Source organism: Salmo salar, chromosome ssa23 (assembly GCF_905237065.1).
Source record: "Salmo salar chromosome ssa23, Ssal_v3.1, whole genome shotgun sequence".
NCBI lineage: Eukaryota > Metazoa > Chordata > Actinopteri > Salmoniformes > Salmonidae > Salmo > Salmo salar.
This window is the reverse complement of record NC_059464.1, coordinates 8,153,136-8,170,814: the sequence shown is the minus strand read 5'-3', so window position 1 is coordinate 8,170,814 and position 17,679 is coordinate 8,153,136. Positions and strand designations below refer to the sequence as shown.

At 42.5% G+C, this 17,679-nt stretch overlaps 1 protein-coding gene across 1 annotated transcript; it reads right to left on the bottom strand.

Annotated features, from left to right (window-relative positions):
* Positions 1-744: 744 nt before the first annotated feature.
* On the bottom strand, positions 745-17,646 carry ebna1bp2 (EBNA1 binding protein 2). The gene is given in 9 exon segments (NM_001141750.1): positions 745-1,385; positions 1,537-1,741; positions 1,877-2,006; positions 2,144-2,219; positions 2,339-2,428; positions 3,283-3,406; positions 3,764-3,939; positions 17,252-17,335; positions 17,485-17,646. Coding segments are annotated over 9 exon segments (1,008 nt in total). The 5' UTR covers positions 17,560-17,646; the 3' UTR covers positions 745-1,337.
* Between the last annotated feature and the right edge of the window lie 33 nt (positions 17,647-17,679).

The window sequence follows — 17,679 nt, the reverse complement described above, 5'->3', positions numbered from 1 at the left end:
CACCAATCCCGTAGAGGTTGAAGGTGTTCCTCACATCGGCTACGGAGAGCGTGATCACAGTCGTCCGGAACAGCTGGTGCTCTCATGCACGCTTCAGTGTTGCTTGCCTCGAAGCAAGCATAAGACATTTAGCTCATCTAGTAGGCTCAGTCACTGGGCAGCTCATGGCTGGGTTTCCCTTTATAGTCCGCAATAGTTTTCTAGCCCTACGACATCTGACGAGCATCAGACCCGGTTTAGTAGGATTTAATCTTGGTCCTGTATTGACGCTTTGCCTGTTAGATGGTTTGTCTCAGGGCAGTGGGATTTCTTATAAGCGTCCAGATTAGTGTCCCACTCCTTGAAAGCGGCAGCTCTAGCTTTTAGCTCGGTGCTGATGTTGCTTGTAATCCATGGCTTCTGGTCGGGATATGTACGTACGGTCACTGTGGGGATGACGTCGTCGATGCACTTATTGATAAAGCCAGTGACTGAGGTGGTATACTCCTCAGGCTAAACCAGGGGTTATTCTTGCACCAAATAAAAAGTTTAGAATGAACATTTACCCAGATCTATAGAAAGTAACACATTGGCCCATCACATATTAATACTATTGATAGATGTTAAAGGCCAAACATGACAGCTGTTCAATATTACAAAATGTCATGTCACTAGGGGTAGTGAATCTGTGTCAACTCGCAGACTTGAAAGTGTGGATTTTGCAAAAATCTGTAAGTATTAACAAAAACTAAATGACAGCATAAATTTTTTGAAGTGGCTTTATCATTGTAAACACCGTCATAAAATAGCTTCACAAACTTACACGCGTTACAACAATGTATAAAGGTTTATTTTAAAAGAAACATGGATTTATTTTTCTTTTTTACAGACAGTAATAAAAGAAACAAAATGTAATGGTCTTTTGATGTCCAAATTCATGTTTGGGGTTTTAAACCACCCCTCCGCTGCAGAGGGAGTGTAGCAGGGCAGTTATTGAATTTGGCGTGTATAGTACGGTACCGCTCAGTCAGGTTGTGCACAAGGTGACATTCTAAAGCTCACATGCAGCCAAGTCCACATCTAACCTCCTCCGTGATATTCTAGGAAAGATCATTCTGAGGGCAGGATGCAAGTGGACATTTTGGGTCATAGTGACAAAGTCCTCCATATCAGTCCACTGCCCTAAGGGCTCAATAACAGGTGGTGTGTGTAATTAAGTATAGAAAGAGAGCACTTCTCTTTAATATATGCGCTGGGATGCAATGTGTGTAACCCAAGACTGATGACGAGGTGCAAACCTGGCTGATGTCATAGACCGAGGGACCAATCAAACTGCAGGACCTTCAGCACTGAACTCCTTAGGAGCGACCCTTCATCTTCTTGCGTGCATTCTTGCCCGGTCGTTTCTGAAAAATCACAAAACATATTAGAAAAGGAGCAAAATTACAAAAGAACTACGATTTCAAATAATATAACAGGGGAAAAAATGTAATTAAACAATCAATTATTTTTTACTTTAATTCAAAATGTGATCAATGATGTCTGTCAGTCACTTACAGCCCCTCCTTTGGCGGGGCCCCTTCCTCCTTTTCCTCCAGGTCCCGCTTTGCCTCCTTTCCCTCCCTTTCCTCCTTTCCCATGAGCCACCTTGGCACGAAACCCTGACACATCATTGTGACTGTCCTTGGTGTTCCACTTGGATCCACTCTTCTTTCCGCCAAAGCCAAACCTCTGGTCCTTATACTTCCTCTTCGCATTGGGGCTGTCAAGTCAAGAGGTTTGAGTCAAGGTACAGTACACACAAATGTGTTATAAAAGCACTGAATACAATGAGTATAGGTAGGTAGTGGAGAATAAGCATTGTGCAGAACATTCACATCTGTGTGTGGCGTCTTACCCTTTCTTGTTCATGGCTTTTTTATCAGGCGTTTGGCCTCCTGCTGTTTTCCCTGCTCCTCCTTTAGCTGGAGCTCCTCCTTTAGCCGTCTTCTGATCTCCTTCCAGGAAGTCCAGTTTGTCAGTCATGCCTACGAGAGAGGAGGGTGTTTAAACGTTATGAATCGCATTTGGCGGTTTTAGCGGATGCTGTCAACCAGAGGAACTTACCAACGACAAGTGTGAACAAGTTGGGTCGTAACCACAACACGTAGAACTGAGGACCTACCTTTTTGATACTTCTTCACAGCAGACATCATGGCCTTCTTGTCCTTCTGTCTCTTCTGAATAACCTCCACTTGCACCTACAAGACAGATTTCATATGACCACATGTACCAAGATGACATAATAAAAAGTTATGTGCCAGTGAGACCACCACTGCTGTCCTTTAAGGAAAAAGAGATGGGTGGAGAGGATACTAACCTTCTTGCCGTACTTCCTCTGTTCTCTTAGTTTCTTGGCCTTTTCTGACTTCTCCATCATTGTCTGCTTCATGATGAGTTTCTTCCTGATCTGTAGGAAAAGACAAAGGATCGCATTATGCATGACCACACAAGTGTTTCAGTGCCAGTAAAATGTCAGAATTTTGCTGGACAAATGTGAGCTTTACCAGCCATACCAATAGAAATCCATTTGAATGCCTCCACGTGTAAGGTAAAGTTTTACTAGGAGTGCCCACTAGCGATTTATTGACACCACGATGGACGTGAGTGCAATAATAATAGCCCACCAAGGGTACGTTGGCGCCTTGCATAAAGCACGTCTCCCTCTGTCCATCTGGCTAGTCAATTTATTTTTCCAACTTGTGCCTTTATCCTTATTAAAGTAGCTAGTTAGCTAGCTTGATTTGCATTTCTTAAAATATATTTAAAAAACAGCCAACTATTCGACCAGACATTAGTGGAAGAGGAGGAAATCAAAATTACTTCATCTAAATACTCCTTCTTGGTGGACTTGTATGGCACGTCTCATCTGTATGCATACAGTTGTGCCAGTCATAGTCTCACTGGTGCAGGAAACTTTGTGGGCCAGTACCATGATACAATGTTGCTAGTCGGCAAGCGAGAGCCCAAGACAGACTGGCAGATTAGAGATTATGCAATAAGACAACCTGAACCAACCTCCATGCATAGCCAATGTGATTTAAAGAGGATATTGATTTTTGTCAGGATACTTTGTCAAATAATGTTTTTAAGCATTTAAAAAAGTATTATACATCTGCCATAAACAGGCAGTTACAGAAAAGTAAAACAGCAACTCTTTTTATAACCGTTTTGGTGTCAGAGATCAACCCATACCTGATGCAATTAAGTCACATACACATGGCAAGATATCTCTGGGTCTAAGGCTAAGTCAGGGCATCCTACCTTCTGCATTTGCTGGTCCGACTTGGCCATCTCTGCAAAGTAGTCCTCAGGCCTCTTGGTGGCTATCTTAAGCTTCAGGAGCCGGGGCATTGCCTCCAGAACAGCTGCTTGGGCTTGGCGGTAGCTGGAGGACAATGTAAGAGAGGATGTGTTACAATTGCCATAGCTTAAAGAGCATAATATTACACCAAAGTCTCTCTTCAGTATGATATGAATGGATTTTTTTATTTATTTAACTTGCCAAGTCAGTTAAGAACAAATTCTTAATTACAATGACTGCCTACAATGGCCAAACCCTAAGCAGGACGACGCTGGGCCAAATTGTGCACCACCCTATGGGACTCCCAATCACGGCTGGTTGTGATACAGCCCGGGATCGAACCAGGGTCTGTAGTGACGGCTCTAGCACTGTGATGCTGCGTCACACGGGAAGCCCCACACCCATGTATTCAACACCCATGTATCAGGGCAATACACTCACAAGAACATCTCTCTCTGGAAGTCGTCATCCGGGTTGATGTCTCCGCTAGCCTTGTTGTCAAGTCTGCCCTCGGACTTGGCAACGATGTCATCAGCTGGGAGATTGACCATGTCCAGTCTCTCTACCCAGGGCAGTGTGTTCTTACGGAAGTCGGCGAGGCACTGTTTCAAACCCTCCTGTACACAACCATGAAGAAAATAAGTATTAGAAAAGCCACCGGTGATTCACATACTAGGCAGGGCAACCCCCCAATTTGGTGACTTCTGGCATATCAACAAAAATCTATCACAGCACGTTTTTGGACTAATTCAGCAGTTTTACCTTATTAAGTACAATACCATTGGAAACGACCGTTGAAAGTTATTTATATTCCTAAAACTTACAACAATAGTAATCATGTTATTTATTTTAAATTTTTTAAGACAGTGTTGCATTTTGATTTTAGTGGGTCGCCAACGCAGTAAGTGTAACACTTTGTTAATCACTAGGGTTTCTGTTAGCCGGTAATAGCCGGCATTTGGCAACAACAAAAAAGCCCCTAAATAAAATTACTGTCGCCGGCCAATTGTCAGGGAGAAAAAAAAAAAATAATAATCATTGCAAAATGTTTGGCCTATTCATTGATGGAAATACCGGTCGATTAGGGGAATAACGGTACATGTAGTGGTGCCGAACCAGTCGGTATGCACTGTAAATCCAAATGAATAGCCTATAGGCATTTTTTCCGTTGCTATGCCTACGCTGCGTTTTAAGCCTGCCTGGAGTAAATCTGAGCTGAAAAAACATGTCAGGCTATTCTGTTCAACTCTTAATTGTCGCATTTCAAACTGTCCTTTTGTGAGGCGCAGCCAGGAATGAGAACTGGAGGATGCTCCATCATCGTTTAAATCTCCAGTTTGGGAACATTTTGGCTTCCCAATAGATTACAACAGCGATGGACAGAGCATTGTGGATAAAACGTTAACAGTATGTCGCCAAACTCAACGAGAATAGGGTATGCGGCTGGCAACAACTCAAATATGTTGACACATTTACGCCAACATCCCTCCAGTATACCAGAGCAAGATGAAAAAGCAAAGAAACACCACAACACCGTCTGTCTCCCCTCTGCATTCAAGCAGCTGATTCTGACTTGGCCAAGAAAATAACAAGAGCGATAGGTAGGCTGTGTTTACAGTCTTTGGTTTATAGCCGTGGCTATGCGCCTATTCTCGGTGGCTGAGAATAGAAGGTTCAGCACCTCGTGAAAGTGCTCGAGCCACGTTACAAATATAAGCAAACCAAAGCTGTGGCGTGGGTCCTCAGATCCTCAAAATGTTTTAGAGCTGCACCAATGAGAGCTCCAACACTTGGTAGTATCTAACAATTCACAAATCTAAAAAGAATGGAATTAAGAAATATAAATATTAGCACGAGCAATGTCAGAGTGGCATCATCTAAAATACAGTAGAAAACAGTATATATAGTACCAGTCAAAAGTTTGGACACCTTCTCATTCAAGGGTTTTTCTTAATAGTGACTATTTTCTACATAGTAGAACATTAGTGAAGAAATCAAAACTACAAAATAACACATATGGAATCATATAGTAACCAAATAGTGTTAAACAAATCAAAATATATTTTAGATACTAATAAGTTGCCATCCTACGCCTTGATGACAGCTTTGCACACTCCTAGCATTCTCTCAACCAGCTTCATGAGGAGCTGAAGGAGTTCCCACATATGTCTGAGAACTTGTTGGCCTCTTTTCCTTCACTGCGGTCAAACTCATCCCAAACCATCTCAATTGGGTTGAGCTTGGGTGATTGTGGAGGCCAGGTCATCTGATGCAGCACTCAACTGTCCTTTGTCAAATAGCCCTTACACAGCCTGGGGGTGTGTTTTGGGTCATTGTCCTGTTGAAAACAAATGATAGTCCCACTAAGCACAAACCAGATGGGATGGCATATCGCTGCAGAATGCTGTGGTAGCCATGCTAGCTGTGTGCCTTGAATTCTAAATAAATAGCAGACAGTGTCACCAGCAAAGCACCCCCACACCTCCTCCATGCTTCACGGTGGGAACCACACATGCAGAGATCATCCGTTCACCTACTGTGTGTCTCACAAAGACACAGCGGTTGGAGCCAAAAATCTAAAAAATAAAACCTCCATCCCAGTCTCAAATCTCTGGAAGACTGAAACAAGTTTCCCTCAAGAATTTCCTTGTATTTAGCACCATCCATCATTCCTTCAATTCTGACTAGTTGTCCAGTCCCTGTCGATTAAAAACATCCCTACAGCATGATGCTGCCACCCCGCTTCACTGTGGGGATGGAGTTCTCGGGGTGATGAGTTTGCGCCAGACATAGCGTTTTCCTTGATGGCCAAAAAGCTACATTTTAGTCTCATCTGACCATAGTACCTTCTTCCATATTTTTTTGTTTGCTTATTTTTTTCTTTAGGCAATGGCTTTTGTTCTGGACTCTTCCGCAAAGCCCAGCTCTGTGGAGTGTTAGTCTTAAAGTGGTCCTATGGACAGATACTCCAATCTCTGCTGTGAAGCTTTGCAGCTCCATCAGGGTTATCTTTGGTCTCCTTGTTGCCTCTCTGATTAATGCACTCCTTGCCTGTGTTTTGGTGGCCGGCCCTCTCTTTGCAGGTTTGTTGTGGTGCCGTATTCTTTCCATTTTTTAAATAATGGATTTAATAGTGCTCTGTGGTATGTTCAAAGTTCCTGATATTTTTTTTTATAACCCAACCCTGATCTGTACTTCTCCACAACTTTGTCCCTGACCTGTTTGGAAAGCTCCTTGGTCTTCATGGTGCCGCTTGCTTGGTGGTGCCCCTTGCTTAGTGATGTTGCAGACTCTGGGGCCTTTCAGAAGAGGTGTATATATACTGAGTAGAGGTCGACCGATTAATCGGAATGGCGGATTAATTAGGGCCGATTTCAAGTTATAACAATCGGTAATCTGCATTTTTGGACACCGATTGTGGCCGATTACATTACACTCCACGAGGAGACTGCATGGCAGGCTGACTACCTGTTATGCAAGTGCAGTAAGAAGCCAAGGTAAGTTGCTAGCTAGCATTAAACTTAGCTTATAAAAAACAATCAATCTTAACAATCACTAGTTAACTACACATGGTTGATGATATTACTAGTTTATCTAGCTTGTCCTGCGTTGCATATAATCGATGCAGTGCCTGTTAATTTGTCATCGAATCACAGCCTACTTCGCCAAACGGGTGATGACTTAACAAGCGCATTCGCGAAAAAAAAGCACTGTCGTTGCACCTAACCATAAACATCAATGCCTTTCTTGGAAATCAATACACAAGTATATATTGTTAAACCTGCATAATTAGTTAATATTGCCTGCTAACATGAATTTCTTTTAACTAGGGAAATTGTGTCCGGCAAGCAGAGTCAGGCAGAGTCAGGGTATATGCAGCAGTTTGGGCCGCCTGGCTCGTTGCGAACTATGTGAAGACCATTTCTTCCTAACAAAGACCATTAATTTGCCTGAATTGTACATAATTATGACATAACATTGAAGGTTGTGCAATGTAACAGCAATATTTAGACTTATGGATGCCACCCGTTTGATAAAATACGGAACGTTCTGTATTTCACTGAAAGAATAAACATTTCTTCGAAATGATCGTTCCCGGATTTGACCATATTAATGACCTAAGGCTCGTATTTCTGTATGTTATTATGTTATAATTAAGTCTATGATTTGATATAGCAGTCTGACTGAGCAGTGGTAGACAGCAGCAGGCTCATAAGCATTCATTCAAACAGCACTTTCGTGCATTTGCCAGCAGTTCGTCGCTGTGCTTCAAGCATTGAGCTGGTTATGACGTCAAGCCTATCAACTCACGAGATTAGGCTGGTGTAAGCGATGTGAAATGGCTAGCTACTTAGCGGAGTGCGCACTAAAAGCGTTTCAATCAGTGACATCACTCGCTCTGAGACCTTGAAGTAGTTGTTCCCCGCGGCTTTTGTGGAGCGATGGGTAACGATGCTTCGAGGGTGGCTGTTGTCGATGTGTCCCTGGTTCGAGCCCAGGTAGGGGCGAGGGGAGGGACGGAAGCTATACTGTTACACTGGCAAAACTATAGTGCCTATATGAACATCCAATAGTCAAAGGTATATGAAATACAAATGGTATAGAGAGAAATAGTCCTATAATAACTACAACCTAAAACTTCTTACCTGTAAATATTGAAGACTCATGTTAAAAGGAACCACCAGCTTTCATATGTTCTCATGTTCTGAGCAAGGAACTTAAACGTTAGCTTTTTTACATGGCACATATTGCACTTTTACGTTCTTCTCCAACACTTTGTTTTTGCATTATTTAAACCAAATTGAACATGTTTCATTATTTATTTGAGGCTAAATTGATTTTATTGATGTATTATATTAAGTTAAAATAAAAGTGTTCATTCGGTATTGTTCTAATTGTCATTATTACAAATAAATAAATAAAGCCAATTAAATGGGTATCGGCTTTTTTTGGTCCCCCAATAATCGGTATCGGCATTGAAAAAGCATAATCGGTCGACCTCTAATACTGAGATCATTTGACAGATCATGTGACACTGTATTTAACTAATTATTTGACTTCTGAAGGTAATTGGATGCACCAGATCTTATTTAGGGGCTTCATAGCAAAGGGGGTGAATACATATGCACGCACCACTTTCTTTTTTTAAAGTTATTTTTTTCATTTCACTTCACCAATTTGGACTATTTTGTGCATGTCCATTACACGAAATCCAAATAAAAATCTATTTCAATTGCAGGTTGTAGTGCAACAAAATAGGAAACAACGCCAAGGAGGTGAATACTTTTGCAAGGCACTGTATCCGAGGACGCGTGTTCAAAATCGTGAAGCATGGATTCCGATTGGTCAGACCAACATTGAATAGACTTTAGCGCGGGTACTTCCTGTTTGAGTTTTGCCTATAGGAAGGTAGGAGCAGAATGGAGTCCTAATCTGATTTGCCGAAGGGAGGGCCTGGTAGCCAACCCAGACGGGAGAGTACCTATGGTCGAGAGTTTTTGAATTGCGAGTACTACAGGCAATGTGTTCATAGAACTTCGGTAGTGGTTTCCTTTGTTAAAATCCCCAGCTACAATAAACACGGCCTCAGTATGTGGTTTCCAGTTTGCATAAAGTCTAGGGGGAATATACACGGCTGTGACTATAACCATAGAGAAATCTCTTGGGAGGTAATACGGTGGGCATTTGATTGTGAGGTATTCTAGGTCGGGTGAACAAAAGGACTTGAGTTGCTGTAAAAAAACAAACATGCACCTGCGCCTTTCTTCGTCCTGGAGAGGCCCAACATAGCAATCCGGTCACAACAGACAATGCAAAGAACATTGTGAATGCTGAACACTGAATGGCATTTAATTATCTGCTGAACTGAAATTGAACTGTGACCACATAACCGCGATACATACCTTGGTGAGCCATTACACCCATACAGTCGATGTAAATACATTTGACCACTCATGCTTATTGTTCCATGGGTTAACTTGCATAATTTTATGGAATTAAACTGGCGCGTGTGTTTGTGTGTTAGTTGTTTTGTTTATCACACGCACACAGCATACAGATACAGAGCCTATGAGCGGATAATCTGTCAAACAGCGCGAGTGATGCCGCTACAGCTTCCCATACAGCTCATTCGTTGCCAATGGAGTGAAACATGCTTTTATAAGCCCAATCATTGCGTAACAATTCTAAATGCAATCGCAAACTGATTGCATATTTAGAGCTCCCATCATTTAAAATGTCTAAACTTATTATAAATCTCTGTCACATGAGACCGGCTGCATGTGCCTTTGACAAAGGTTTTGTCCCGCAACTAATTGCATTATGGAGCAAACATTTGTGCACAGCCTACAGCCTTGTGTGCATTGCTGCGCTTATAATGTGAAGAAATAGCTTATCAACATTTTAAGCTAAACATTCTGATCTGTTGCATCAGCCTCATTATTTATAAACCAATGTAGCCTAGGGCTACTGGTTGTATGAATTAGGGCTCTATCGTCCCATAACTGTACCAGTCTGTTTGGAATAACCCATTTCTTTCTCGCACAGAACGACAAGCTGACCAATAGAATAAGTCAACTTTTTTTTTTTTTTTTTACTATGAGGGATATTAGATTGACATAGGCTAGTGATTTTGCTGTTCATTACTCATCTTGTTGGCGTAGGAAAAGTAAATGTGGCAGTTATTCTAACATCTTCAAAGTGCGCATCGGAATTTGGTAAGAACTAGTGCTTGACTTAGTGCTTGACTGAAATAGGTGCCAGTACTCATTTTGGTTGCCAGGACAGTTTACATTTAGGGGCATTCTGAGCACGCCTCAAATCAGGTTATGCACGTTGAACTCAATAGAACATAAGGAAGGGTGATATGGCCAAAATATACCACAAAATAATATAATTTCAGCATTTCCTGCACTCATTTGAGGTCACTTCCATACTGCCACGTAGGGCTGCACGATACTGGCAAACAAACAATCTAGGCCTCATTTTTAACCAAATGTTGCAATTGCGATTTGACTTGCGATTTAGAGCAAAAACACTTGGGTGAACTGTTGGAATCATGGAAATATAATGATTTTTCTAATTCTATAGTTAGTTGTTTGACATGACAACGAATGAAAATGCCAGGAAGAGTTATTGTAGAGTGTTAATAAGTCTTTCCCTGGGGACCCTATAATCTTTGGCTACATTGAATGTTCTCTTAGCTACTTCATGTAGCTAACATATTCAAGCTCTCCCCTGTAACTACTCCCCAGGTCGTTGCTGTAAATGAGAACGTGTTCTCAGTCAACTTACCTGGTAAAATAACGGATAAATAAAATAAATAAAAATGTTCCTCGTATTCCTCTGATACTGTGTAAACAACATACTGATGTAGGTCTAGACCATCACTGGTATTATCAGGCTGTATAGCTAGTTACGTTTGCTCTGACTCTGTACATATATTAGCTAGCTAACACGATTTAGGCCCGACTTACTAAGAAGTCAAACTACTCATTTACAGATATAACAAACACAAATGAAGAGTGTAATTACAGAACGCTAGTGGATTTATATTAAAAAGAAAAGTGAAAACAGCATCAATGTCACCAACAGTGTTGCATGTGCTGCATTGACCATGCAGACGGAAGGCAAGTGTCTCCTGGTCTAGGAACAACAAATGCGCTCCTTGAGTGACAAGGGGTGGGGCTAGGTCTGTGTGGAAAGCGGCATGGAGAGAGAGCGGACAGAGATGACTCATGTAGCAGAGTAAACTATAAAAATGAACGTTACGCTGTGTGTATCACATTTAACAAACTAAAAATTCTAATTGTGTTATAGAAGGTAACGTAAAAACCTAAAACTGGTCTGTGCACACTTGGTAAATATGAGCAAAACAGGCTGCGTAAAAAAAATATTTTCTCTTTATCCGCTTGGTTTTTCATTCAAAAATATTCACAAAAATGTACTTCAAATGATTAATTTTTTTCAATGTGAAAAATGTTATAAATATTTTTCTCTGAAACGTGTGCCACAATTATTGGCACGCCAAGAAATTCTTATGAGTAAAATCTAATTGAGTTATTAGGAACACTAAGTTGTAAGCCACGACTTCCTGTTTCACTGGGGTGTAAATATGAGGTGACACACAGGCCAAGTTCCCATAGTCATCCATCCCTATGGGAAAGAACAGAGAATACAGTAATGATGTGCGACAAAATGTTGTTGAGCTGCACAAATCAGGAAATGGCTAATAGAAAATAGCTCAATGGTTGAAAATGCCCATTTCCACTACGAGGGTTGTGGGTTCGATACCCACGGGGGACCAGTATGGAGAGAGAAAAAAAAAAGTATGAAATGTATGTATGCATTCACTACTGTAAGTCGCTCTGGATAAGAGCGTCTGCTAAATGACTAAAATGTAAATGTAAAGCAACTGGAGATGTTAACAACCGGCTTTGGAAGAGGACATGTTTCTATATTGACCCCACACACAGTGAGGAGGATGGTTAGAGTGGCCAAAACATCTCCAAGGATCACAGCTGGAGAATTGCAGACGTTAGTTGGGTCTTGGGGTCGACATAAAAAATAACTTGCAGTCAAACAAAAAACTCAAACCTTACTGGAACTTTCAATAGGACTGGGTTGTATGACCAAAATATTGCTTTTTAAAAATTAAACACCAGAGGTGAGTTTGGTGTAGACAGAACGATGGCCATGCAGAAAGGTACCTCAGCCCCCACTATGAAGTATGGTGGTGGATCTTCGATGTTATGGGGTTGTTTTTCTTCCAAAGGCCCTGGACACATGGTATCATGGACTCAATCAAGCACAAGCAGATATTAAATCAAAACCTGACTGCCTCTGCTAGGAACCTTAAACTGGGCCGGGGTTGGATCTTCCAGCAGGACAATGATCCAAAGCACACCTAAAAATCAACACAAAAATGGTTCACTGACCACAGAATCAAGGTTGCCATGGCCATCCCAGTCCCCTGACCTAAACCCCATAGAAAACCTGTGGGATGAGCTGAGGATAGTCCACAAGTGTGGACCTCAGAATCTGAAGAAATTCTGTATGGAGGAATGGTCTCAGACCCCTTGCCATCTGTTCTCCAACCTCATTACGCATTATAGGAGAAGACTCAGAGCTGTTATCTTGGCAAAGGGAGGTAGCACAAAGTATTGGATGAAGGGGTGCCAGAGAGAAGTGAACAAACCAATTTTCTGTTCGTTAACCTGTTTGGGCTAGGGGGCAGTATTGAGAATTTTGGAAAAAATATGTGCCCATTTTTAACTGCCTCCTACACCAACTCAGAAGCTAGAATATGCATATTATTGTTCAGGTTTGGATAGAAAACACCCTAAAGTTTCTAAAACTGTTTGAATGGTGTCTGTGAGTATAACAGAACTCCTATGGCAGGCAAAAACCTGACAAGGTTTCATGCAGGAAGTGGCCTGTCTGACAAGGAGTCGTGCGTCTTGCATCTGTTTATTGAAAAGTAAGGATCTTAGCTGTAACGTGACAATTCCCAGGGCTCCAATAGGATCTCAGGACGCGGGAAAATCATGAAGGTTGACGAGGCAGCCTCAGGCTGAAACAGATTATCATCTTATTCAAGTGTCCCATTAGGTGACAATGGAGTGAGGCGCGTGCGCGATTAGCCCCCGTGGAGTATTTTAATTCGGCTGTTTAGTTTATTGCAGATTCCCGGTCGGAATATTAGCGCTTTTCTACGAGATAAATGGCATAAAAATTGGTTTTAAACAGCGGTTGACATGCTTCGAAGTACGGTAATGGAATATTTAGACATTTTTTGTCACGCCATGCGCTATGCTCGTGGATTACCATTCTGATAGTGTCTAGAACTCACGAACAAAACGTCGCTGTTTGGATATAATGATGGATTATTTGGGACCAAACCTACATTTGTTATTGAAGAAGAAGTCCTGGGACTGCATTCTGACGAAGAACAAGAAAGGTAAGAACATTTTTCTTATAGGAAATGTGATTTTGGTGAAGGCTGAACTGCGTGGGTGTCTAAATAACTAGCCCTGTGATGCCGGGCTATGTACTTAGAATATTGCAAAATGTGCTTCATCCGAAAAGCTATTTTAAAATCGGACATAGAGTGCATAGAGGAGTAATGCATCTATAATTCTTAAAATAATTGTTATGCTTTATGTGAACGTTTATCGTGAGTAATTTAGCAAACTGTTAGAAAATTCCCCGGAAGTATGCTAGTTCTGAACGTCACATGCTAATGTAAAAAGCTGGTTTTTGATATAAATATGAACTTGATTGAACAAAACATGCATGTATTGTATAACATAATGTCCTAGGGTTGTCATCTGATGAAGATCATCAAAGGTGAGTGCTGCATTTAGCTGTCTTCTGGGTTTTGGTGACATTATATGCTGGCTTGAAAAATGGGTGTCTGATTATTTCTGGCTTGGTACTCTGCTGACATAATCTAATGTTTTGCTTTCGTTGTAAAGCCTTTTTGAAATCGGACAGTATGGTTAGTTTAAAGAGAGTCTTGTCTTTAAATAGCTGTAAAATAGTCATATGTTTGAGAAATTGAAGTAATAGGATTTTTAAGGTTTTGAAAATCGCGCCAAAGGCTGCAAGTGGCTGTTATGTAGGTGGGACGAATTCGTCCCGCCTAGCCCAGAGAGGTTAACTTTTGGTAAAAAAAAATATTTTACCTTTATTTAACTAGGCAAGTCATTTAAGAACAAATACTTATTTACAATGACGGCCTACCCCGGCCAAACCCTAATGACGCTGGGTCAATTGTGCACCGCCCTATGGGACTCCCAATCACGGCCGATTGTGATACCGCCTGCAATCAAACCAGGGTCTGTAGTGACGCCTCTAGCAATGAGATGCAGTGCCTTAGACCGCTGTACCACTTGGGAGCCCCAAAACTAACCACGACCCTCCATAGTCTATGGGGGTGCCACAGGGTTCAATTCTCGGGCCGACTCTCTTCTCTGTATACATCAATGATGTCGCTCTTGCTGCGGATGATTCTTTGATCCACCTCTATGCAGACGACACCATTCTGTATACATTTGGCCCTTCTTTGGACACTGTGTTAACAAACCTCCAAACGAGCTTCAATGCCATACAACTCTCCTTCCGTGGCCCCCAACTGCTCTTAAATGCCAGTAAAACAAAATGCATGCTCTTCAACCGATCGGTGCCCGCACCCACCCGCCTAGCATCACTACTCTGGATGGTTCTGACCTAGAATATGTGGACAACTATAAATACCTAGGTGTCTGGCTAGATCGGCTTCCTATTTCGCAACAAAGCCTCCTTCACCCATGCTACCAATCATACCCTCGTAAAACTGCCTATCCTACCGATCCTTGACTTCGGCGATGTCATTTACAAAATAGCCTCCAACACACTGCTCAGCAAACTGGATGTATTCTATCGCAGCGCCATCCGTTTTGTCACTAAAGACCCATATACTACCCACCACTGCGACCTGTATGCTCTCGTTGGCTGGTCCTCACTACATATTCGTCGCCAAACCCACTGGCTCCAGGTCATCCACAAGTCTTTAATAGGTAAAGCTCCGCCTTATCGCAGCTCACTGGTCACCATAGCAACACCCACCCGTAGCACACGCTCCAGCAGGATATCCCACGGGTCATCTCCAAAGCCAAAACCTCATTTGGTCACCTTTCCTTCCAGTTCTCTGCTGCCAATGACTGGAACGAATTGCAAAAAATAAAAATGTCACTTAAGTTGGAGACTTGCATCTCCCTCACTAACTTTAAGCATCAGCTGTCAGAGAAGCTTACCGATCGCTGCAGCTGTACACAGCCCATCTAACCAACTACCTCATCCCCATATTTGTTCTTGTTTTTCTGCGCTTTTGCACACCAGCATTTCTACTTGCACATCCTCATCTGCACATATATCACTCTAGTGTAAATTGCTAAATTGTGATTACTTCACCACTATTGGCCCATTTATTGCCTTACCTCCTTACTTAATTTGCACACTGTATACAGATTTTTCTATTGTGTTATTGACTGTGTGTTTGTTTATCCCATGTGTAACTCTGTTGCTGTTTTTGTGGCACTGCTTTGCTTTATCTTGGCCAGGTCGCAGTTGTAAATGAGAACTTGTTCTCAACTGGCCTACCTGGTTAAATAAAGAAGGGGGGGGGAATGGAAACAGTGACAACGGTTGGCTGTTATTAAAGTGATAGATTTGACTGTCAAATTTGTGTATTGGTGTGTGTGGCCAGCGATTTATGGAGACCGCCCCGAATTATTCGTGCCATTTGAGAAAGAAAATGATAGCTGCATTCTAAGTCCTGCAACCCCAAGCGTGTATGACAAAAATCAATAATACAAAATCAAAGCGATATATCTGTTTCAAGCAATTGATAGTGTCATGTTAACTATAAACTTCTCTACTAACAGTATGTAGTAACACACTGTCCACGTCATGGAGTAACGTAATATAAATTAGATAGTAAAACAATTCATTAACTTAATTTAGGATGATAGTAAAATGAAGCAAACACAGACTTTTCCAATAATCATATATCTCACTAGTTTAACCATTTAGAGAGAAGTTGTTTTTTATATAGCTAACTCTCTCTCCTCTGCTCTCATCCTTCTAGACCTATCTGCTGCCTTTGATACTGTGAACCATCAGATCCTCCTCTCCACCCTCTCCGAGTTGGGCATCTCCGGCGCGGCCCACGCTTGGATTGCGTCCTACCTGACAGGTCGCTCCTACCAGGTGGCGTGGCGAGAATCTGTCTCCGCACCATGCGCTCTCACCACTGGTGTCCCCCAGGGCTCTGTTCTAGGCCCTCTCCTATTCTCGCTATACACCAAGTCACTTGGCTCTGTCATATCCTCACATGGTCTCTCCTATCATTGCTATGCAGACGACACACAATTAATCTTCTCCTTTCCCCCTTCTGATAACCAGGCGGCGAATCGCATCTCTGCATGTCTGTCCTTATGACGGACACAACCGCAGACGGAGCGCTTTCCTCCCGGGAATTTCGCCGTTGACAACTCCCTTGTGTCCTCCTCCCAGAGTGCTAAGAACCTTGGCGTGATCCTGGACAACACCCTGTCGTTCTCCACTAACATCAAGGCGGTGACCCGATCCTGTAGGTTCATGCTCTACAACATTCGCAGAGTACGACCCTGCCTCACACAGGAAGCGGCGCAGGTCCTAATCCAGGCACTTGTCATCTCCCGTCTGGATTACTGCAACTCGCTGTTGGCTGGGCTCCCTGCCTGTGCCATTAAACCCCTACAACTCATCCAGAACGCCGCAGCCCGTCTGGTGTTCAACCTTCCCAAGTTCTCTCACGTCACCCCGCTCCTCCGCTCTCTCCACTGGCTTCCAGTTGAAGCTCGCATCCGCTACAAGACCATGGTGATTGCCTACGGAGCTGTGAAGGGAACGGCACCTCCATACCTTCAGGCTCTGATCAGGCCCTACACCCAAACAAGGGCACTGCGTTCATCCACCTCTGGCCTGCTGGCCCCCCTACCTCTGAGGAAGCACAGTTCCCGCTCAGCCCAGTCAAAACTGTTCGCTGCTCAGGCACCCCAATGGTGGAACAAGCTCCCTCACGACGCCAGGACAGCGGAGTCAATCACTACCTTCCGGAGACACCTGAAACCCCACCTCTTTAAGGAATACCTAGGATAGGATAAAGTAATCCTTCTAACCCCCCCCTTAAAAGATTTCGATGCACTATTGTAAAGTGGTTGTTCCACTGGATATCATAAGGTGAATGCACCAATTTGTAAGTCGCTCTGGATAAGAGCGTCTGCTAAATGACTTAAATGTAATGTAATGTTATCCTGAACAGTTTAACCAGGCTTAACGATTATAGCCTACATAGGACGTAACAGTCTTTGGAAACAATGGTGGGTTGCGCATGTCAACACTCACCACATTGTTGACACTCTTCTTCGGTTCTTGTGTTGTAAAGTTCAATCCAGGCTTTAACAAACCCTTTGCAAATGCATCTTGAAGCTAATGAAAAAGAAACACCGCAAATTAAAGCTTTTTATAACCTAGCTAAAGTAAAGTTAGCAAAGACATCGCTAACTAACGTTAACTACTATTTAACTTCGCTAATGTTAGCTAGCTACCAAGCACCACGCTATAGAATATCCAGTTACCTCTCCGTCAGATAATTCGCTGTCATCCTCCTCAGACGTCTCACCTAATTGCTCGTCATCTTCGTTAATATCCATGGTATTGTTAACGAGAATCAGTGGATACAAACAGTTATTTGATGTAAAAAGCGGTGCTCACATGGAGCGGTTCACGTGGGAAGGAAGTGGCGGCTTTAACAATCCTCCGAAAATATCTTC